We start from the raw sequence: 23,864 nt of genomic DNA, 5'->3' as shown, positions 1-23,864 counted from the left end.
CTAGATAGTCATAGAATTACTTGAAAATGAATTAATGTTACATTTACTGGTTACTAGAAACCTGAAATTCTTTTTAAGTTCTATTCTCTACTATACATTGAGATTCACTTTTCAGGTCCATGTAGCACTGTAATAAATATATTCAAGGAAAGACTAGAAAAAAATCCTTCTCCTCTCTTGCCTATGGAGAAAGACAGAGTCTCTAACTACTGCAGGGCCTCTGGAGAAGAATACTTTATTGTGGAGTAAAGCAGCTTTTAAATAAATGGAATAATCACCAACCTATGAAACAAACCAAGTTAAAATAAAAGCTTCCTGCAAAGCTGTTCTCATAGTTCTTGGCTGTCCCAGTGTAGGGTAACATTTGGGTGAGACCTGGAAGGAATCCTTTAATTCATTCCACTATGATGACTAAATATGCATGCATATGAAAAAATTCTTTTAACAATTTTCTTCCTTAACAGAACACATCATTCTGAATTTTGATTAGTTACATGACACTATCTACAAAGGCTATATGAAAACTGCATGTCAAGTTACCAAATCATTCTAACTGAAGTGGTTGAATTAATGCAAAAAACAAAAGTAAAGAAGCAAAAGCAAAACAAAACAAAAACGTTTTGACTAGTCTTAAAGATTTTAGTAGAAAGTGTTGTCAAATAGTTCTTAAAGGATTTTTCATTAGATAGGTTCTAGGCTAAAAAGAAGGCATACACAAGTTTTTGAGAGGAAATGTCCTGAGGAGACAACATCAAATTTAATAATCTTTGGTTGATTATTTTCTAGTAATGATCAAAACAATATACTCAATGGAATTTCCATAATTAACAGAAAATATTAAACCTTTGAGATTTTATTTTGCTAAAACCTCCTGTGTAAAACGACTAACATTTTCTTAGTCACTCCAAGACAAGATAAAACAAAATTGCTAAACTGTGTGCCAAAATAGATTGATATTTTATATCAACCACTAAGTTTTACTCACCAAACGGACAATGGCAGTAGTATGACTCCACACTACTTTGACAGGAACCACCATTAAAGCAGGGGTTGCATTCACAGTAATTGACTGGAGATTCACAGATTTTCCCTGAAAAGCATCAAACTCATTAAAAAAATCCTTGCATAAATATATTAACACCATTACTGCATGACCATATGTAATAGTCTATCCTGAGAGAGCCTATCTTTGGAGAAAAGAAATACAAGAACATTTTACTTGACATGAGGACATAGGAATATTATATCTGAGTTCAAAGTCTTATTCAGTTGTCCTATTTTAAAGATGTGCATTATAATATTTAGGAAGTAATTTACATAATCATCTTGGAAGGAACTACTGTTTTCAGGGAAATCACAAATGGTGAACATATTTAAATGTTTTCACTGAATTTATTTTCTCTTGTCGATGCCAATTTTTTCATGTATTATAACTGGAGAGTTGAAACTTCTGCAGTATAATTTTCACCATCGAGATATCCTTAACTCAGACTTCTCAAAGGTAATAATGAATCTCATTTAGCTTATTTGCCAAATTACAATCCTTTCACTCTCAAGAAATATTCCTTAACTTTGACTTACCTGTTGTAAAGTAGAGCAAGAAATAAAAAGACACGTCAAACACAGTTTCAAATATTTATGAAAATTTATTGACTATAGATTATATATGCTCTGTCTTTCTTCTAAACCAATAATGCCTAGCAAGCATATATTTCAGTGTATAAAGACTTCTCATACATCATCTTGTTAATTGAATCTGTTAATATTGACTGAGTGCCTATTATGGGTCAGGCATGCTAGAAGCTGAAGGTCTGACAGTTAAAAAGCAGACAAGTGTCTTTACATGGTGTCTCCACTTTAGTGGGGGAAACTGATCCACACAACAGGAAACATATTTCACAGATGGCGGAGAAGAAGCCTTTGGAGGGTAATCTCTTGCCAAAGAAATTATAAAACTATGGTACAGACCACTGTAACTCTGCTCCCATATCCAGGTTTCAGACAGCTATAACTGAATAATTAATCACCTAGTAGGCAAAACTTAGGGTATGAGACCAGTCCCATCTGTGTTTTGTTATCGTTGTGATGCTGTGTGGTTTTTTTATGCAAATGTAAATTTGTTCTAATATCACTGTTCTATAATAATTATTGTAATCATTTAACATATTTGTTAGAATAGTTTTTAGTTTTCTGATTTGAGGAAATAATGATATTTCTTAATTTCCTAAGAAATTAAGACATTTCTTAGAGTTCTTAATTTCCATTCATTGACAGGAGGGAGAGTTTATTTCTGTAAAGCTATCACCTACTTCCCAGCATGACTGCACTAATGCCTTTATTCAATGTCTCATGAAAGGGCGTAAGTTTTATATGCACAACTAGACCCTGTTGTGCATAGATAATCCATTTCATCATAATAACTACGCTTGAAACACAGTCAAAGTTTTTGTTTAATTCATTTCTGCTTTTGTGCCTTGATTTTGTAGCCACACTTGCTGGTTTGTTTGAAATTATAATTGTGAGTCAGATCTCATGACACTGCTAACGGTCATAAACACAAAATTTTTTCCTTTATAAATAAAATTGGGAATCTCCTTACAAGGCAAAACAGTACAATTTCAGAATACCTTTCTATTCTAAGGGGAAATAATGAAAATAAACAAGTTAACAATCTAGAAGCACAGAAATTAAGTTTTAAGTACTTTAGCAGTGAGTCATACTAGAGAAACAGGCAGGACAAATTTATTCTAAGCCCATACAAACTATCACACCAGAGAGATGCTGTGCCATGGGAGAACTCTCTTCTCTGGGTGTTTTCTAACTGGATTTGTGACAGATTGTCCTAGGGAAGTGTACTTTTTTTCCCTTAATACAATACTGATACTGCTCAATAGAGAATGAAATAAGACCTATTGACTATATTATTGATTATTTACCTAGTATCAGGAAAGTCACATCCCAGTCCTTCCATTTTTTCCACTGTAAGATTATGCGTAATTTTCACATGTGCCGTTGTACTAAATAAGGTTTTATTTTCTTCTTTTCCTTTCCTTTTTTGAAAATTTCTTTTAGAGTTTTGTTAAGAGTAGCATGTATTAAGAATATAGACTAATATTCTTTACAGGTATGGTCAGTATAACCTTCATGTTGTGAACACATATACGTAGGTTACAAAATCACAAACTTCACTTCTTGAAGACTGGAAATGGGGAACAAAGGCTAAACAGTTTAGCGGGTGTGGTCAGGTACACTTACTCAAGTATTTGGACCTATGTGCTCTCCAAGAACAACGTATGACTATAAAAACCCAAATCATTGATCCTGTAAATCTCAACTCTCTACTTTTTTGAATCTTGTTGGAAAAGACCACCTTGAATCTTGGTTTCTACAGCAATAACAACAAAAAAATTTAGGGTTTTTAAAAAATAATTATATAAAATGGTTATTTTATTTACCCCTTACAAAATAAGATTTTAACATGGACATCTGAATTTAATTCAGATACAAACTATGAGCTATTTCAGTTAGTCCAAAGCAAGAGGTGGAAAGAAACCCAAAAATAAATATGACTTACTCATGTGTTAAAACATACAGTGACTACATAAATAGAAGCAGCTACAAACTGAGAAAATATTAGTTTGAGAATGAACGTCTTTTAAGGAGAAAGAAAATTCAATCTTTCGTTTGACATTTTATTTTAAGCCAGAGTTTTATCTTCATATTTGTCAAAAATTTAAGAAATGAATTTTCTAGGGGTTATGCAAATGAACTTTTTGTTGAGTTTGGGTAAAATAGTATTATTTGTTGTTGTTAGAGTATGTAAATTATTTACCATTTCAAAACTTTAGTTTGAGTACTCCATTTATTGAGTAATATTTTTATTTTACAATTAGTAAATTTCAAAGAGGTTGCCATACTAGATTCCAAGATACAGTGTGAAAACTCAATGTTGCAATTTAAGTTATTATTAAAAGAACATTTTTTCTTACATGTGAGGGAAAGATGTCATAATTTTACTTAGAATCAAAAAGCCTTTAAATGCGTATTTCTAGGGTTTGGAAAGTTTATGCTCTATTACCCAATTAGAAGTCAGCAACAAATTCTGTATTGTTCTGCACACATCTATGTTAATGGCATAATGATTATCAGAGAATGCAGCAGTTTGAATTGCTCTAACATGCTTCTGGTACAAACAATCTGATGTGTTGGAGCACCGTGAAACAAAATTTTGCATCATTAACTTAATTAATGCTGCAAGTCAATTAACAATATTTGTCAGTGCCTTGAGGCTTGGAAGTATGCTGATAGGGCTTGCACAGAGAAAGGCATTTATGTCTCCTGAATTCAAGGAGCCTTTTTCTATTGAGATATGTTAACTGTCAGAGCAGCTGTTTAGAGGAATAAAGTGATCTCATTGCTTTGACATTCATCAATTAATGGTGTTGATATACATTATTTATTATAGATAGAAGGAGATATGCTTTCGGAAGTGTAAGCTCCTAGTACATGGAGAATGGGAACTGGTGAAGATGAAAGTGAATGCATAATAGGAGGCCAAGGTAAATCCAGACTTTTCAAGATTACAGTTTAAACTTACAGGAGAAATTTAGCATGTGTCTTCATGTTCTGGGGCAGAAGGTGTGATGAAGTGTTGAACATAAATCGAATCTGATGTGATCATCTATGATCTTTTCGACAAGGATGTATATTCAAGTTTCACTTATTGCAATAGCACATTTTAATGTTAAGTTAGGTATAATTGTGCTAAATTTATTCTTGCCTGTTAAATTCAGCCACCCTATGGGGATATGATGATTTCTGATATCCCATAGTCTGTGTAGGTTTCACTTTAATAGCTTAGATCATATATATGTTAGATCACCACAAGTAATACTTTTGCATGTCTTGTGTTTATACACAGAGGAGAAGGAAGACCATGTGGAACTAACAAAGTTCACTTTATATCTAAATTGATTATTTTATTAGCAAATATAATTCCATAATACATATACGCTATATATTCTGAATGTTTATGCTTATAGGTTTTTTTATTGTTTTAATAGAAAGTAGCTGTTTTTTGCATGCTATGTAAATGAAAGGCACTATGAAGATAGCTCATCTAAATAACCTGATCAGTTAGCATTATGGTTTTTCATATGGAAACAAAGCAAAAATATTATGCTTAAATGAGGGTCGCTAGTAATAAAACCAAAAAGAAAAAAAAATAATGGTCTTACCTTTGTATTTTAAAACACACACAAATACGATCTCAATGAGACTACAAATGATTATATATAATGATACACATAATATCTACAATATGCTTACAAATACACACTTATTTTCCACAGAAATAAGAAGATTTTAAGCTACTAGAACCTGTTATTAATGCTTTAATAAGTTAATGTATCATTTGAGGCAAACTGTGTAATTCCACTCTTGGAAATAAAATTTGTTTATATTCCTTGGTTTCCTGATCACATGATCATTGACAACATTAATATATGACTGCTGTGATTTTAAAAGAATGACTCTTAGTTACAACTCCCATCTTCGTGAAAGCAAATGTTTGCCAAGTTTCTTGGTAAAATTACTATGCACAAACTGTAAATAACTTTACGGGCCTTTTTATACTGTCAAGTGACATAAAAGTGATGAATGGACAAATCTCATCCTCCCCTGAAATAATGGGACTTACTAGAGAGCACAGGAAAACTTCTCCTTGTGGGAATACACTCCTGGCGTTACTACAAATACCACACCTAAAATGCATCCAGATGTGTGAAAGTGAACAGGAAAGGTTAAAGGTGCTATGAACTAATTCTGTTATGAGAGACCAGGATTTAGAAATAAGTTCCATATACATGCTGCCCTTTATAACACCATTCATTACTATGAAGGATTTAATGCAGGGTGTACTGCAAACAGAAAACCTGGGAGCAGGAAGCCAAATGCTGTGTGGTTACTGAGTAAAATTGTGCTTTCTAATTAGTGTTCTATTAAATGTAAGAAATTTTCATTTGTATAGGAAAAGAAATATTAGGTTTGTAGTTATTAGGCTGATGTTTTCCTCCAGGGTTCCCTGAACTTCTGAGGCATGAATAATATGGAAGATATTTTCTTTCAATTTACTGGGTCATATTGACAGTTGATGCAATTTCTTATACTATTAAACTCCGTGAAAATCTCGACATTAATTTTTCACATGTTCTAGACTATATTAAAATTTATTCATATTTTCTAATATACTCTACATATAGCTAATCAAAGCTTCATTTAGTGCTATTAATATAAAATTAAATTATAGGAAAATATTCTTAACAGTGAAACATGAAGTGATTATAACAGAAAATGAAGTCTCAGTATTTCTTTTCTCAGTTTCTTTTTGGTTCTTTTTCTAGTAACTGAGAAAAACCCACCCAAAATACAAGTTACACAAACAAATTAGTTTTCTCTAAAGTCATTAAATAAAAAATATTCTTATTCCATATTTATTATGTGACCCTATAGCCACAAACTTGAAAATAAACTTAAAAAAATAAATATATCAGGAATAGGGTAGCAATATGATAATAACTATATCTCTTCATATCTTTTTGTTGTAATCATTCCATAATTTTCATTTTTCTACTTGCATCCTTACAGGATGTTCTCCACAAAGATTCCCTGTTGAGCTAATATTTAACCACTCTCTGTGGGGTGCTCTTAGGATAAAGTCTCTCAACTTGCATCAATTCATAAACACTCTTCTAATCTGTAGCACAATCTCTAGCTTCACATGAAATATTCAGTAGTGTGTGTGTGCGTGTGTGTGCGTGTGCGTGTGTGTGTGTGATGGGGGCAGCAGCTGAGAATTATTTTAATCAGAAAGTTTATAATCTCTCACAGCTCCAATTTGCAATGCCACTGACTTTAAAAATCACTGAAAAAAAATGCAGTGTAAGTCCACAATAGTAAATAGAGTATAAAATATAGGTGCTTTGAAATAATTCTGATGATCAAAAAAAATCTGAATACAATACACATAGACTTTGAAGAAGGCTTCACTAAGGCACTAATCCTTCATGTTAACAGAAGTAAAATCTCGCCAGAATGAATAGTTAAAAATTCATTCTGTGAGGCACACTTGTGCTTAAGTATGAATTTTGTTTTATGACTTATTAGCTCTGATTGGTTCTTTAAGATGTTTTGGTGCATTAGCTCCGCCTTCCTGAGTCAGGTTACCTGGTAAAGACTAGCTGGAAAAAAGTAACTCAAAATGATACTTGAGAGATTACCTTTCCAAAGAACATTAAACATTTACAGACATTTAAACAATGCATTCCTAATTTAGTGTATGGGTTAACAATGTGTCAGCATGGTTTTTCATATACTGTTTTCTGCAAAACAAAACAAAGAAATAAAACTATCAGACTTCAATTATCTGCTAGTTTTACTGGATGGACTTTGCACATAGAATTTGGAAACAAAGAATAACATTAATTTAAAATGTAAGGTTTATATGAAGCATTCAATTATACGTTGGTTTATATCATTCCTGATCAATTGGATTATCTCCAATTATGCAAACAGGGACCAAAGTGAGCTCTGAGGAGGGACCGCATGTAAAATTAATACATTACTTCAAATGATGTCCCTTAGAGAAAGAGGTTATGATCTCGTTTTTGGCAGCTCTGGGCCTAGAGTCACCAGAGTGTAGGCTCAGCTTCCTACAACATAAAATAGGAGCAGTAGGAGGATCTTTCTAGGTCAGATACTCTCTGTTGACACCCAGCTCCATTCCATCCTTCTGTATTGCAGGGACTGGAAGTTGGAAACTATCACTTTTTCAGACTCCCTTACAGCAGGACTCAGGTTTAGCTTCTGCCAGTGGGTGAGAGTTGAATGATATCTGAAGGGTGACAGCAAAGCAGAGACTGTTCTGGGAATCCCTCACTGCAGAAGTGCAGTGATGATCAGCAGTGGTTTCTGGAAATACCCACAATGTCTTTATTGCTGAGGTTATGGGTGAATTTTCCTGACCTTCACTCTTATCCAGTTTGAGGATTCTGATACCTATCTCATCGGCTTTTTGTGCGGTTTAAGTAGAATAATGGGAAAAAAAATTCTTAGAAGATATCGCAGGCCCACTAGCAAAACTCTCTAGCAAGTGCAGATCAAAGTGTGATGAGACGTGACAGGCATATAAAGAGCAGAGGCTCCGGAGTAAAGCTTTTAGTCAAAACTCAGATCACTTTCTGTGCCATGCTGGAGGCAAGTTATCTCATCTCCAATCTCTCTAAGATCCAAATCGTTTTGTTTTTAAACGGGAATGATAAAAATATTCATTTAATAGAGTTGTGAGAAGAACTGAATAAATAACTAAGTGAATAACAATGACTGTGATGCACGGAGCTTTAAGCAGTGTTTTAAATAGTCACTCGATAAATGTTATTAATATTTCATGATGAAAGAAGAGTATGCTTAAAAGTTTCAACAACTGCATTTAGAAAAGGATGTGGTGTATGTTTAAATAAAATGAAACAAATAAAGAAACAAACTACAGAGAAGTGAAGTGAAAGGGCTAGTTCTGTGTCCCTTCATGCAGTAAGTAACATTTATGCTGAGATCAGCACAGGGTGCCTTGCTAACACACTTTCCCTCTTCCCCATCTACTACGCAATGCAGTCACACTTTCTTCATTCCAGAACTAAGCATAAACTCACTCTAAGTGTGAATCAGTGTATTATACTAAAATGGGACAAATAAATCATCTTTATTGTTGAATTCCCAACAGAGGAAGTAACGAGGGGTGTGGTTGGTGGGGGGAGAAGTGTGGGAAAGAGTGAAGAAGGTTTTCTAGAAACCCTGAACTCATAACATGTATGTAAGCCTGTTATTCATGATCCTACAAGTACAACTCTGGTAAGACTCACGCTTACCTTGTGCCACTGAGGCTTGTCTTTATAGAAACCCTATGGCATACCTCTACATCTACCCTTATACTAACACTACTACTAACGCTACTAATCAGCATTGCTACTTATTGAAAGCTGGGCTCTGTGCTAGGTGTTTTAAAAACATTATTTTTACTCATTAAAACAACCCTAAAAGATAAGTAAGTATGATTATTCTCATTTTACAGATGGGGGAGTTGAAGGTCAGCAAGCTAAGGTGACTTCCCAAAAGCTATAGATAAATCAAGTTCTGTCAAATCCCTTGATTCTTTCATTCATATGTTTGCTGCCCCGTTTTTTCTTTACATTTCAAGGACATTATTTTGTTAGAAGGCAAAGCTTATGAGATCTGCTTTGGCTTATTCAAACTTGCTTTATATCATCATCAAGCAATTCAATTCTCCAAATATAAAACTATAAGTATACACATGGTGGGCATCATTTTAAAATATGATATCCAAATACATTTTCTGAAAAACTTCTTTTAAAATAGTATTCTGCAAAACATCTACCAAATTTTTAAAAATATATCCTGGTTTTACCTATTTCACTGTACTTTAACTTGTGTTCATAAACACTACAGGGCAACCCAATGTAATATATATGCTCTAAAAATGTATACTGTGCAAATTACAGCAGAGAAATTGTCTCTCCTCAAACTTATCAACAGCATAAATTTATACACATTTGAAGGTGCACTAACTACAGATCAGCTAATAAATAAATAGGTGATAGATAGATAGGGATAGAAACAGAGAGATATTTATAAACATACATCATGTCCTATTAGGATGCCAAAGACTAGTCAAACAAATTTGCTCAATATATTTAACTCTGTTTCTAAAATGTCAAGGTACATTGTGGCTCAGTTACCTTACAAATCAGCCTGTGATGTTTTCTAACCGACTACTACAAATAACAAGGCATTTTAATCTCAATCTGAATCACAGCTCTTGCTTCATTCTCCTCACAGTGTGGGTCAAATTTCAATAATCCTAATGATAATTATGATAAAAAATCATAAAGATGATCATGATAAAATGAAGGAACCAACAACAATAGTTGATAACTGTATTTAGGACATTAAATAGTCCAGGTCTTATACTTTAAATATACCATGTCCTTTAACTTTAGAACACTTTTTTGAAGATAGGATGCTCTTTTTGCTCTTGTACAAGAACTTAACCTCTGGAATGAACTGTGTAAGCTCACATCCCGACTCTACAACAAATCAACTGAGTCACCTTAGAATACCAACTCAACTTCTCTCCACATCATCTTCCTCCTCTGTAAAACCTGGAAAATCATTATCCCTACCTCATAGGTTTCTTGTGAGAAGTAAGTGAAATAAATACAGATAAAGTGCTTAGAAAAGTGTCTGGCCAATAGTAAATGCTTAAAGCATTTGCTGTGATTCTGCCTACTCTTTAGGGAAAATCATTTGAAAATGACAAAATTCATGACTTTCTATTATACTTGATATGGCTAAAGTCTTGGTGGAAAAAAAAGCCAAACATTGTCATACCTGTGTATCCAGTTTTGCAAACACAGTTGAAGCCTCCTGGAAAGTTCTGGCAGACGGCACTGTTCTTGCAGGGACTAGGCAGGCACTCGTTGATATCTCTCTCACAGGCCCTGCCAGTGAAGCCATCTGGGCAGCTGCATGAAAATCCTCCCACTAAATTGTGACAGGTCCCACCATTGTGGCAAGGGGACGGAAGGCATTCGTCTATGTCTATTTCACACCAGCTGCCAGTATAGCCTGGCAGACACTTGCATAAGAAAGGCTGCAAAGGTTCATTTGCCACGATGATGACTGGAAGGCTCTCGTGGCTCTTTAATTTGAAGCTCACGGCCAGTCTCCTTACACAGCTCCCTCCGTTCTGACATGGGCCAGGAGCACAGGAGTCGTGATCCACAGATTCTACCTTCACTCCACTCTGCCGGAAGAGGATCTCTTTGATGCTTTCGAAGAAGGTGGCTACACCACTGGGATTCACATACTGATTATGGTTCCGCTTCACAGCTGCCAAAAGAAATGTTCTATTGTTCCCTTCATAGGCCCCATACAGTTGCACAGCGGTCCCAAGGCCAGTCAGCTGTGAACTGGCAATGCGTAAGAAATGAAGGTAGTGGTTCGTCAAGAAGTCCTTTACGCTTGGTACACTGAGACGCAGTAGGATGCTGTTATCCACTGTCGTGTTGGAAAATCCAGTGAAGAAAACTCGGATATTGCTCGTGACCGTGCTGTGGACGCCATCATTGCTGAGGACAGTCAGATCAAACGTGCCATCTGTGGACCTTGGCTGGGAACTCAGATTGCAAGTGCCCCTTGGAATACTGAAGAGGCTCGTAACTCCCGAAGTCAGGGAGCAGTGGAAGGTGTCTAACACATCGGGATCCTGTGGCTTCACGGAGCCTAAAATCCCACCAGGAAACAAGTTGCCGTAATAGTTAACAAATATCTCCACTGTCCGAGACTGTGAAGGGTTGTCGTTTTGGTCTATCACTGTGATATGCACGGTTCCTGTGGAAGACATCTGAGGAACACCGGAGTCCCTAGTGACCACAGACAGATAGAAGTCTGCAATTTGCTCTCTGTCAATCTCTCTGGTCGTGCTCAGAACTCCAGCAGTGTTCAGACTAAAATAGCTGGTGGCAGGGCCCGTGCTCAGCAAGTAATAGGTAAAGGGGCCTTGATTTGGAGGGAGGTCAGGATCCGTGGACTGAAGGGTCATCACCAGAGTTCCTGGGCGTTTGTTTTCCATAACTTCTCCCTCACTGATGGTCAGCATAGGCCCATTATCATTTATATCTTCCAGGGTGACTAATAAGGAGGCACTTCCTGTAGCTGAGGGGGTCCCTGAATCCACAGCTAAAACCGTGAGATTATAGATGGGTAGGGTTTCTCGATCTAATTCTGCAGTAACGGTGATCTGTCCTGTCTGCGGATTAATGGAAAAGGCACCATTTTCATTCCCTGATCCAATAAAATAGGAAAACCTACTCCAGCTGGGAACAGAGTCTGAGTCGAAGGCACTGACAAAGGTCACATGAGTTCCCGTTGGGACCCCTTCACTGATCTGAACACTGTAGATGTTTAGACTAAAAACGGGTGGGTCATTGGCATCAAGCACAGTGACATTTACAGTGACCTCATCGATGTCTGCACCCCTAATGCTGCCAAAATTCTTGGCCACTACCTTCAAAGATACCCTTTCTTCTTTTTCTCTATCAAGAAGTCCAGAAACATAAATTTGTCCAGTCTTCTTGTTGATCTGGAAACCCTTCTTTCTACTGTTACCAAAAATCAAATAATGCACTTCCCCATCAGTGCCCAAATCACGGTCACTGGCAAACACTTCTCCAACAATAGTACCTTTAGGAGCTGCTTCTGAGATTTCAAAATAGTAAAGTTTGGAAACAAAACGAGGCACATATTCATTTGTCCCTTTTAACTGTATATTAACAGTGGCAAAACTGCACCTTTCTTCATCGGGGACATTGAAAGCTTTCACAGTAAGGTGGTAGCTCTGCTTGGTTTCAAAATCCAAGAAGCCTTGAGTGGTGATGACTCCTGTGTTGGGGTCAATGACAAAGAGGTCACTGTCAGATGACTGTATAGTATATGCAGTCACAGCATTGGTTCCAGAGTCGGCATCCGTTGCATTTAGGTGGATAACTGTCGTCCCACTGGGGGCATTTTCCAAAACAGTGGGGAAATATTCATCAGGGAGGAACACTGGAGAATTGTCATTCACATCAATCACATCTACTGTCACACTGCAGTAACCAGTCCTTGCAACCCAGCCTCCATCTGTAGCACTAATAGTCATTTCATGTTTCTGGCATAGCTCATAATCAAGAGCTTTGGCCAGTGTTAATACACCTGTGGAGGAATTGATTGCAAAGATGCCTTCTTCATTTCCTGAGGAAATGCTGTACTTAATCAAGCCATTCATAGCCGTGTCTCTATCTCTTGCAGAAACGGTTCTGACAACGGCCCCAATACTATGGCTTTCAGGGATGGTTGCACTCATGTGGCTTTGAGAGAATTCAGGTGTGTGGTAGTTTTCCTCAGTGACAATTATTTGAACAGTTGCTTGGGATGAAAGCGGAGGGTTTCCCTTATCCTTCGCGGTGACAGTGATCAAAAAGTTTTGATTCAAGTCAGATATCAGGGGAGCTGCTACTGAAATCCACCCTGTACTATTGTCTAACTTAAATTTTCCCAAATGATTTTCATTGGAAATGAAATACTCCACTTCAGAATTCAATCCAAAATCTTTCTCATCTACTGCAGTAACTTTGATTAACTTTGTACCGATTTTAACATGTTTGGTGACTGGAGTCAAATATGCAGTTTTAAGAAATTGTGGTGCGTTGTCATTACTGTCCACCGTGTTGATGGTGACTGTTGTCTCACTAAGTAACGCAGGATTACCTCGATCTGAAGATGTCACTATAAAGCTATGTCTGTTGATGTTCACGTTACTGAAGCCACTGACGTTCTGGTATATTAAGACCTGTTTATTGAAAATCTCTCCTGTGGTGGCATTAATCCTGAAGTACTCTGACTGAGATTTTATAAAATAAAACACTTGTCCGTTTGATCCCTCATCAGGGTCTGTTGCAGATACCTGAGTCACTCTGGAGCCGATTTCAGTAAGTTCAGGAAAATCTAAGTAATAGGATGGTCTGCTGAATCTTGGGGCATTGTCATTGACATCTGTCACAAATATTGTGACATCTGTACTTACAGTCCACCCAGAATCGTGGGCAGAAACTCGGATTCTGTAACGGTCTGTGTCTTCTCTATTTAAAGGTCTACTAATTACAATATCTCCAGTGCTGGGATTAATCGTAAACGGAAGACTTGTGTCCATTATAGAATATCTACTAACTGCATTTACACCAATGTCTTCATCAGAAGTTGTGACACGTGTAACTGTGTACCCTAATGGGGAATTTTCGGGAACATGGGCACTGAATATTTGCGAAAACCTAGGGGCATTATCATTTTCATCTAAAATGTTAATGATGACTTTTACTGAGGTGCTCTGAGAAGGGGAGCCTTTGTCTGAGGACTTTATGGTAAGCACGTACTGAGATATTTTTTCCCGGTCTAAAGGTCGAATGCTTCTAATTTCACCAGTAGCATGATTGATACTGAAACTATGTTCTCTGTTGCCATTAACAATTTCATAGTCTAACTGTCCATTGGGTCCACTATCCTTGTCCACTGCAGAAACAGTAAGTATTTTTCGAGGAGAAAGGTTTTCCAGTATTTCAGATACAAATGGATCTTCCTTAAAAACTGGGGAATTATCATTGACATCTAATACTGTTATGTCAAGTTTCTCATAAGAGGAGAAAGGAGGGAAACCTCCATCTCTGGCTTCTATCCATACAACATATTTTTGTATCTTTTCAAAATCCAGAGGTTGACTAATGGACACCTGCCCTGATAACTGATCAGTCTGAAATGTGTTGCCAAGATTCCCACTTGCAATATAATAGGACAGAGGTTCTCCTCTCAAGGAGGACCCTGTTATGGTAGTGACAAGAGTGCCTACTGGTTGGTCTTCAGGAAACACGAAAGTTTGTTCTTTGGCTCTGACTTTAGGGAAATCTGCTTTGTTCACAAATCGAACAGTCACTGTTGTAGAATCTGTCTTTGGAAATGAGCCACCGTCTTTTACGTGCACAGAAAATGTCACTTCTGAAGTACCATTTAGTGGTCTGGCTGCCATAATAGCTCCTCTCAGTGGGTCAATGTGAAATTTTTCAGAGTTTCTACCCGAAAGAGAATAATGTAGTTCAGCATTGGGTCCAAAATCAGCATCTGTGACAGTAACCGCAAAGACGAAGGAACCTATAAAAGAGGGAGTGTGCAGTTATAATCTCATGGAACCCCAATAAAACATTTGATAGTAAGTTAAAACACTATATTAAAACTATATATAAAACACTATATTGCTACCTGACATAACTTTATTTCCCCATGATTACTAGTGGAGAACAGTACCTCTTATATTGTCTCTGAAGTTCCCCAGTCAAATCTAACAATAGTCTTCAGGAACTGACCTGCCATTATCTACCTAAAACCCATGCAGTCTAGTGAATTTAATAATTTTCAGTATGCCTTTGCGAGAAGCACAGGGAAGGGCAACGGCTAATCCTTCCGAATTATAGTTCCTAGGAGAAAAATCTGTACATAACAGAACTTCCAACAAACACGATAATACAGGAGTTCTGCTAAGAACTATGTTTATGCCCAATGGGGGGGAAAAATAATTGCCCTATTATGTCTTAAAATATTATTGAATTACCTTTTATGTAATCATGTCAACAAAAATAATATGTTTAAAAAATTACTGTTGATTCCTTATACCCACTCTTTTATAGCAAAATTCTCTTATCTGTGAACTATTCTCATATGGAGATGAAGTGTATATATGTATGCGTGCATATATATATATATATATATATTAGAACAATTATAAATTACACACACACACACACACATATATGAACAATTATAAAGTACACACACACACACATATATAAACAATGATAAAGTAGTAAGAAATAAGAACTGAGGAAGAATGGACTCAATTTGGATTCCAAAAGTCAATGCTTGGGATGAGGGCCAATTGGACAGATTGTAGATGAGATAACGCTGAAAAGCTGCCATAAGGACGTGTTTTCGATGAACTTATTCAGAAACCTTTCCCAAACCTGCACTCCTACCCATAACAGAAGAGTTTGTGACACAAGTGAAAAGTCTCTAATTTAAAAAAGGCCAGTGATTCTGATTAATTATATCATGTCTAATGAGGAAAAAAATGCTTAAGCCTTACTCACTTTGTACAGGAGATGTTATATTGCATCACCACACATCGGGTGTGATTAGAATCATGCCTGCCAGCATCATTTCAGCTGAAGGCCGTCATCAGGGATTTATGACTTCACTATTGACATTTCCTTTTGATAGAAATTTGGCACAATAATTTATGGATTTTATACTTGCAATTGGTATCAATTAGACCTTCTCAAGTGAATAGAAGATCAAAGATCACTAGAGGAGAAATCCTGCATCCGTTTTTTTGTTTTTCTAATTAAAAATATCTTAAAGCAAGGAAAATTAATTATGGCCTTTATGTGTATATTTTCCTGTTTCAAAATTCATTTCAAAAATTACCAATGGCAGATGATTTGTGTAGTGCCTGAGAGTAGGCCATTCCTTGCAAAGAAACAAACAAAACCAAACTAAATTTAAAAGAGATGCAGAAAGCTAAATACATATTGTCAATACGAAAGTCGTTCATGAACGGCTTCATAGTCATACTAATGGAAGGAAAACTTCACTCATCAAAACTAGAGTAAAATATTTACAGTAATAATTAACTAGAAGGATTCCTTCATTAAACCTTTTGAAAACTTATCTATGAAGATTGAATAAAATATTCAGTTTCTACTAAGAAATACAGTTGAAGGCCTATTACTTTCCAGATAATGTTTCAGGTGCTTGGATATGGCATGGAAAAAGAGATAATGTCCCTCCTATCAAGGAACACACAAATTACATCTCAGGACAGAACCCTCCTTGACTACAGATTGAAATCTATTCTAATCTTTAACAGTATTCAAGTAAAATTAAGAAACAGCACTAGGAAAGGTGTGGCAATTATAAAACCTTAAATACAATTAGTCTGGGAAGAAAGAATTACTTTGCAAGATTCGATGTTCCTTCAATTTATTTAGGCAAGAGTTGAATTTTAGAGGATTTGCCAACTTTGGCTATATCAGAAATATACACGTAAAAATAACAGCAATGTAATTATAGAAAGTGTCCAATGTATAGTTTTTATTTATCTATGAGACCTCCGAGTTGGTTTGGTTACCTGGAAGAGTAGGGGATGGGATATGTGTGACATACGGGTGATGCTGAAACCTTGGTGGGTTGTCGTTGACGTCAGTCACCGTGACGAGCACACTGGTGGAACTGGAAAGAGGCTCCGGGGATCCAGCATCACACGCAACAACCACTAAAGTATAATTCTCTTTTGTTTCCCGGTCTAGCAACGCACTGGTGATGATTTGTCCTGTGGATGGGTTGATGGTGAACTGAGAATTTCCACCAATGATCCTATAACTAAAGCAGAGAGCAGACATGGGCATATTTCTTCCAGTTTTAATGCTGCAACGTCTATTTACTATAATTTAATGACCGAGGCAGAAATGTCAAGAAAAACATTACACGTAAGATCACACAACAACGAAAGGATATGGCGAGTTCAAATTTTATGTGAACATCACATTAACAATCTTTATTGTGAGATATCCCATGACCTCAAGCAGGTCCTCACAAGGTTTGTGGGTTTCTTAAATCATGCAAGTCCCCAGAATATACCCAGAAGACTATTGTGTTTTAAATAAACCAGCCTGAGAGCATAAATCAGGGCCTTGCTCTAATATTGTGGTCAGTGGCCAGGATCACAAATGAACATCTGTTAAATGAATCTAAAAATTATTTTTTCTGCTGTGCACCACCAGAAAGGTCAGTGGAAGATCTTTTTCTTTAAAGACCAAACAAAGTATTTGACACATACTGACTGTCCAGAACAACTCAAGAACTGATTATTTATACAGAGACATTCCTAGTTACTAATTCTCTCATTTGCTATTCCTCATATGGCCACGCTGCTTTGCTTTCTTGTTGTAAGGAGAGGTATGACATCTTCATGGATATTTTGATGCTAACCAGATTGGTTAGTGGGGAGGAGTTTCCACTGAGAATAGCTTCTATCTTCTTTCTGAAGAAAAAAGCTGTCTGTATATATTCCTGAGAGGTCAGCTAGGAAAGAAGTAGCTAAGCTTGAAGGTTCAGAAGCTGGCTGGGGTCCATAATTTTTTAAGTTGGAGGGTAGCGAGATAATAGACATCTTTCAAAGCTTTCTCCTTTATGCCAACAAAGAAATGCCCTTGTTGGAACTAACTGGTGTTTCTATAGTTTGGTTTGTGTCCATAAAACATAGCAACAGCAAGTGCCTAATAGAAACAGCAAGAAAAACCTTGCATTGCAGCCAGTGCACATTTCTCCTATGAAGTTCATCATTTAAAACAAACATTTCAGCATCTTCATCCTTTTTAGAGACATAATGAACCATTGGGAGCTATTTCTTTTTTTTTAAATAGAGGTTCTATAAAATGAGAGCTAAATAGAAAAAGAATAAAGAAGGAATTTGGTTGAGAAATGACATTAATATTGATAAAGTACTTGGTATCACTCAGATTTGAACACCCTTTGACACACCCACATGCCACGATCAGGAGTGAGAACAGCACTGACTATATTTCCTGGACCAGAAATGACTTTACAAAGTGTAATTACTATGCTTACACAGTAGAAGCTATCTATTCCCTTTATCAAAATAAAAATAACCAAGGTTTGTAAATGATTTCTCAAAGTCAGAAATTCAGGACTCATGAAATCATCATATTGCCTTACCTTTTGGAGAAAGTCTGTAGACACCTGGATTATGAGAATTACGTGATCTTACTTTGGGAAACTTTGCTTCTATCGGTAGGTGTAGAAATGACCAAATAAGTTAATAGGGGTTGGAACAAGTGCTTCATAGTGCCACGAGCTTTCTTACAGCTTTATGGCAGCAAAGGTCAGGGTTCAGTCAAATATTTGTTCCCTTAAGCATTTACAAATAAAAATAAGAAGGAGGCAAAATGTATGTAAATTTGATTTGGATGCTTTGTATGTGAGAAGACCATGGTATATTAGAATGAACAACGTGTTGAAAGGCAAATGATGTGAGTTCTGGCCCAGGTTGAACTAACTAATCCATACAGGAGCTCTGTACTATAAATTCTTATTCTTTATTTTATGCTATTGCACATAAGATTGTCTGTTTAAAAGTAGGTAATATATTTATTAGTTTTAAAAATTAAAGAATAAAAGTATATCAATAGTGTATTTTAAATATGAGATATTCTTTAGTATCTCACAATATCTATAATACCAGTTTCAATCAAATTTATTTTTGTAAGTTACAAAAAGAAAGAGATAAAAGAAACATAGGGGACAATATAAATGGACGGACTGCTGAGATCACATGCCCAGGTTTTCCCTACTTGTATTATTTGAGCCTTGTTTCACTTCTCATCTTTTCATGCATCTCTCTCCTGCTTCTGTGGTCCACATTAATTTCTTTTAAGGTTATGAACTTAGATCAAGTCTTGTGCTACCTTCTTAACAGCTAAACACCTACGCTGTTCTTTACAACTTTGCAGCATCTTACTGTGTTCTTAGGGTGTACCCAGCAGACTACAAGGCATTTTATATACGCTCTCATTTAAGCCTCAGAACAATCCTAACAGTTTGGTTTTGTACTACATTTTTTATCGATGAGGAATCTGAGTCTAAGGGAGGCTAATCTAGTTGCACAGAGAGACATGAAATCTATAAATGGTACATGGAGACTTTGAACTTCTGTCTTTATGACTTCAACATGCACTTTTTCCATTATCCTACAGTAGATGGAAGGTGGGACACAGCCTGGGGGGATGTGGGTGAGACAAGGCACACCGTAGCTCTTGCTAAGACCAAAAGGGAATCTTGCTCAGGTTTGTCGAAGTAGAATCAGTTTACAATGATTTAGTTCAATGCAAATCAACAAGGTGTTAATTTTTTTTCTGACTCAAGAAATTACTGTTTCAAATTACTGGCATAAACTGATCATTGTTATCTAAAATCTAAATCAACTGTTGTTGCATTTGTAAAGCTGAAATATCCCCATTTGATTTTTTGGACCTTTTTTTACCTCTTCCTGAGATTTGCGACTGTCATAAGGCACTGCACTGTGGGCTGCTAGAATACAGTGATTTAGTAATAGTTTAGAAACTGGACTTTGGAACATAGTTCCCTTGGACATGAATTTTGATCTCATTCAAGTACTTAAATTCATAAAGTTTCTTAGCCTTTCTAAGTCTTCTCTATCTATAAAGTATTATACATATATGTATTCCTTTCATTTGGTAGTTTTGAGCATCAAATGTAATTTCTTTTGAAAAGCACTTGGCAGAGTAATTAGTATGTGACAAGAATTCAAAGTTTAGGTTTACACACATAACAGTATATATACGTATATAATTATAATAATCTATTATATATAATCTCTTATAATCCATCTTTAGGTAAATGGATGAACTAATAGAGACATGGATAAGCAAGTAAAAAAATTCTTTGCTCAAGCTTATACCCTAGATGGAAGAAAGACACATGGAAAAGTAAATACAAAACCAGGCAGTATGTTTAAGTGCTATGAAATTGCTCAGAAGCATTGTTTAGGGAATTCAGAAGACAAAGAGATCACTTTTGATAGAAAAGCCTTTCTTGGAGAAATGTAAATTTAGGCTAAGTCTTAAAGAGGTTACCCACCTTACAGTAGTATCGTAAAGGGAGAATGAAGGTATTTTAGGCTAGGAGTCACCAAATTTTTTTCTGTAAAGAACCAGTTAGTAATTACTTTCAGCTCTTTAGGCCATCAGATCTCTGTTGCAACACTCAACTTGCTGTTTTAATGCAAAAGCAGCCGCAGACCATACGTACGTGAATGGGCATAGCTATTTTTCAGTAACACTTTATTTACAAAACTAGGCACTGGGTCGAATTTGGCTTGCAGGCTGCTGTTTGCAGAACCCTGGTCTAGGATATAGAAGGATTTGAACAGAGCCATAATGCTTGGAAAAGCACAGGTCCTTTTCCCAGGAGGAGAAAGTGATCCAGTGAGGCTGAAAGTTTGGCTATACATTTGTACAGAATAAGATTGAAAAGATGCTGGGACTGTTTACGGAGTGGCTGGAATATGCAGACTGGGCGTTATGCCCTAGGCAAACTGGAAGTTGAAAGATTTTGAGGAGGGGGGAGTATCGTTAAAGCTACGCCATTGAGCTAGCTGTTTCATGTTACTGCCATTTTCCTTTCATTCACTGACTCAGGCTTTGCTTTATCCAAATCACTTTCTACAACACTGAGAGAGGAATCATCATAAAACATAAACTAATCATGTTATTGCCCATCTTAAAACATTTCAGCTGTTTCTCCTACTAGACACAAAGAAATGTGAATTTTCTCCTATGGTATACAAGGCCTGTTCCTAACCCACACCAACCATACTGAAGAGCTTTGTTTTTCTGATGCTGTGTTTTTGCATAGATTTGGCTTTGCATCTGTTATTGTCTTTCCCTAGAATGCCTTTCATCCCTTGTTTGTCCATAAGCAACTCCTCTGTCTTTCCAAAACTCATCAATTACTTGAAGCTTATACTTATTTCCTCAGGTATCACTGAGTATGCTGTTCTTTCCACACATTCTGTTTAAACTATACTTGTTACAAGGTACTATAACTGTAATATTGCAAAATTACCTTCTATATTAAAGTGTTCTTATTAGAACTGAAGTGCTTAACTCCTCAGAACTTAACAAAGTATCTGGGACATCGTAAGGGCTCCAAGATTATACAGGATCATGTAATATATAGATTGGAAGGATTAGAAACCAGAGTAAGGAAAGTAAGTTAATTTTTATTATAATAGTCCAGGCATGATGTAATTATGGACTGAACTAGGGTCTTGGCAGGAGGGATGCACAGAAAAGAATGAGTGCCAGAGGCATTAGGAAAGAAGAAACATGAAAACTTGTCCACTGAGTGAGCGTAGGGGGAGAGGATGACTGTTAGCCATCAAGATGGGAGGATGAAGAAAGCAAGGCAACATCATTAAAAGAGCGCAGTACACCAAGATGAGAAACAGAAAAGGTTATTAGTTTCTGATATGTTGTTCTTATGACTTCTACCTCTATGTAGAAGTGCCTCCTAGAGAGTTTTAAAGACGGGTGGGAATCTCCAGGGTGGAGTCAGTGTTGATACAATAGGTTTAGAGGTTTTCTGTCTAGTTTTCTGGGTAACTTTTCTCATGGCTGCAGCCATGGAAATGGATGATTCTCTACTCTCTCTCTCTTTTACTCTTTCTCTCTCTCTCTCTCTCTCTCTCTCTCTCTCTCACACACACACACACACACACACACATACACACACGTGCGGGAAAATAAAGAAAGGAAAGAAAAGGACTGAGAAAAAATGCTGTGGCGAAGGTCCAAATTTCTTTGGAGAGCTAGAAAGAGGGGATACAGAAGGCAAATTAGAAGGTGTGGTCAGAGACGCAGGATGAGAAATAAGAAATAACATTTACACAGACACTGAGGAGAAAAAAAAATGCCAATAAGAAAGGCTGACCTGCGGTGCAAATATTGCAAAAGGCAAAGGAAAATAAAGACTCAGAAATCACTGGACTTGATAAATTTCAGTAGAATCTTCGAATAGTCTTTTTTGGTAAAGCAATGGAGGAGAAAGACTGAGAGATTTTCAAGAATAAATGGCCAGAGAAAACTTTGAGGCAGTAACCCACCCTCTCAAAAATGTGGTGTGAAAACTGTGAGGAAAAGCAGCAGTTGTAAAGAATACTAGGATCATTCATTTAATGCATTTATTTAGGTGCCAGTCACTACTATGTTGTAGAAGAATATATTAGGAATAAAATAGATATTAGAGTGATGAAAAGAAAAAAAAAACTAGTATAAATTTAGTGACTTTCATGTCCCAATAATGTGTTAGAGACATTTGCACATATTAACTGATTCCATATATGATACTTGGCACCTAGTAATTGGTCAATATATATTTAATTCTCACAAATTTCGAAAGTAGCAATTCTTAACTCCACTTTTACTGATGGATACACTGAGCCTTAGAGACACTAAAATGACTTTCCTAAGTCATGTAAGTAAATAAAGGAACCAGAAGTCAATACCAGATATTCTGAGCATTTCTATAGGGATAAAGGTATGATCAAGGAAAGAAGGATTACCTGAAGATCCAGAGCAAAACGTAGTAACTGTTGAATTAATGATTTGAGGGAAATCGAATGGGATGGGATTAGGAGCACAGAGAAAGGGATTTGCCTTTGAATGTCAACCCTGTTGATACAGTTTTGTGACTTTCTCCAATGTTATGACATAAAAGAATTAAAAGTGAGGTTTTGAATGGAGATTTGGTCAGTTGGGGAAAAAAAAGGAATATATTTCTATAACAGCTAAATTTTGGAATAGGTGTCTGGGAAACAAAGATATAAACTAGATAAAGATATAAACTAGATAAGCTAGTAATTAATGCAGGCTGGTTTACTAGAAGGGAAAATATTAAAAGTTACGTAAAGTGTTTAACTCAAAATAAGTATTCCATCCATTAAAATGCATAACTTGATCAAACTGGTAGAAAGAAGAATAGAAATAAATATTTTGGGGGTAGCTGCTGTGCAAAAGATCATGTTAGACCATATGGGAAAATTAACATCACACATAAAAGGTTGTGCTTTTAGAGAGTCCATCAGTAGTTGGGTAAATGACTTAAATATGTAATACTTAAATAGTCAATATAAACATTAATACATAAAAGCTCTGTTAACCAGAGGAAAAAGTGGATTTTCTCCAGGATTCCATGAATAGCAAGGAGTGATTAACATCCAAAATATATATTCCATTAAAAACATATCAAGCCAGAGTAAATAAGATTTAGGTTGGCATAACAACTTACTATTCTGTGAAAATATTTTTCATTTAAGTTGTAATATTTGTCTGTCAATTTAAAGTGAACATAATAATTTTTTGCAAGATAAAAATGGCATGAATTTTTATCATATCTGACTATAGGATGGCACAGTCGTTTGAAGACTTTTCACCGATGGGTTCTGGCCCGGGGACTCTTGGCTGGCCATGGCTGCTTTGACAAAGAGAGTATTATGGAAGTGATTCTACGCCGTTTCAAGGCCTGGCCTTTAAGAGCATTAACAGCTTTCA

The 23,864-nt window shown here is 36.2% G+C and overlaps 1 protein-coding gene across 3 annotated transcripts in view; it reads right to left on the bottom strand.

The window, feature by feature from the left end:
- FAT4 (FAT atypical cadherin 4) overlaps positions 1–23,864 on the bottom strand; it is a 171,497-nt gene that overhangs the window by 25,925 nt on the left and 121,708 nt on the right. For 2 of the 3 annotated variants that reach the window (XM_060148686.1, XM_060148685.1), the window contains exons 8-10: positions 16,844–17,094; positions 10,462–14,811; positions 986–1,090 (exon numbers count right to left, since the gene is read on the bottom strand). In XM_060148686.1, the coding sequence (XP_060004669.1) occupies positions 986–1,090; positions 10,462–14,811; positions 16,844–17,094 (4,706 nt within the window). The remainder of the gene's footprint in view (positions 1–985; positions 1,091–10,461; positions 14,812–16,843; positions 17,095–23,864) is intronic. The other variant, XM_060148687.1, reaches the window with a different exon arrangement.

This window comes from Lagenorhynchus albirostris, chromosome 4, assembly GCF_949774975.1.
Source record: "Lagenorhynchus albirostris chromosome 4, mLagAlb1.1, whole genome shotgun sequence".
Taxonomy (NCBI): Eukaryota; Metazoa; Chordata; class Mammalia; order Artiodactyla; family Delphinidae; genus Lagenorhynchus; species Lagenorhynchus albirostris.
The sequence above is the reverse complement of the archived record's forward strand: the minus strand, read 5'-3'. Positions and strand labels throughout refer to the sequence as shown.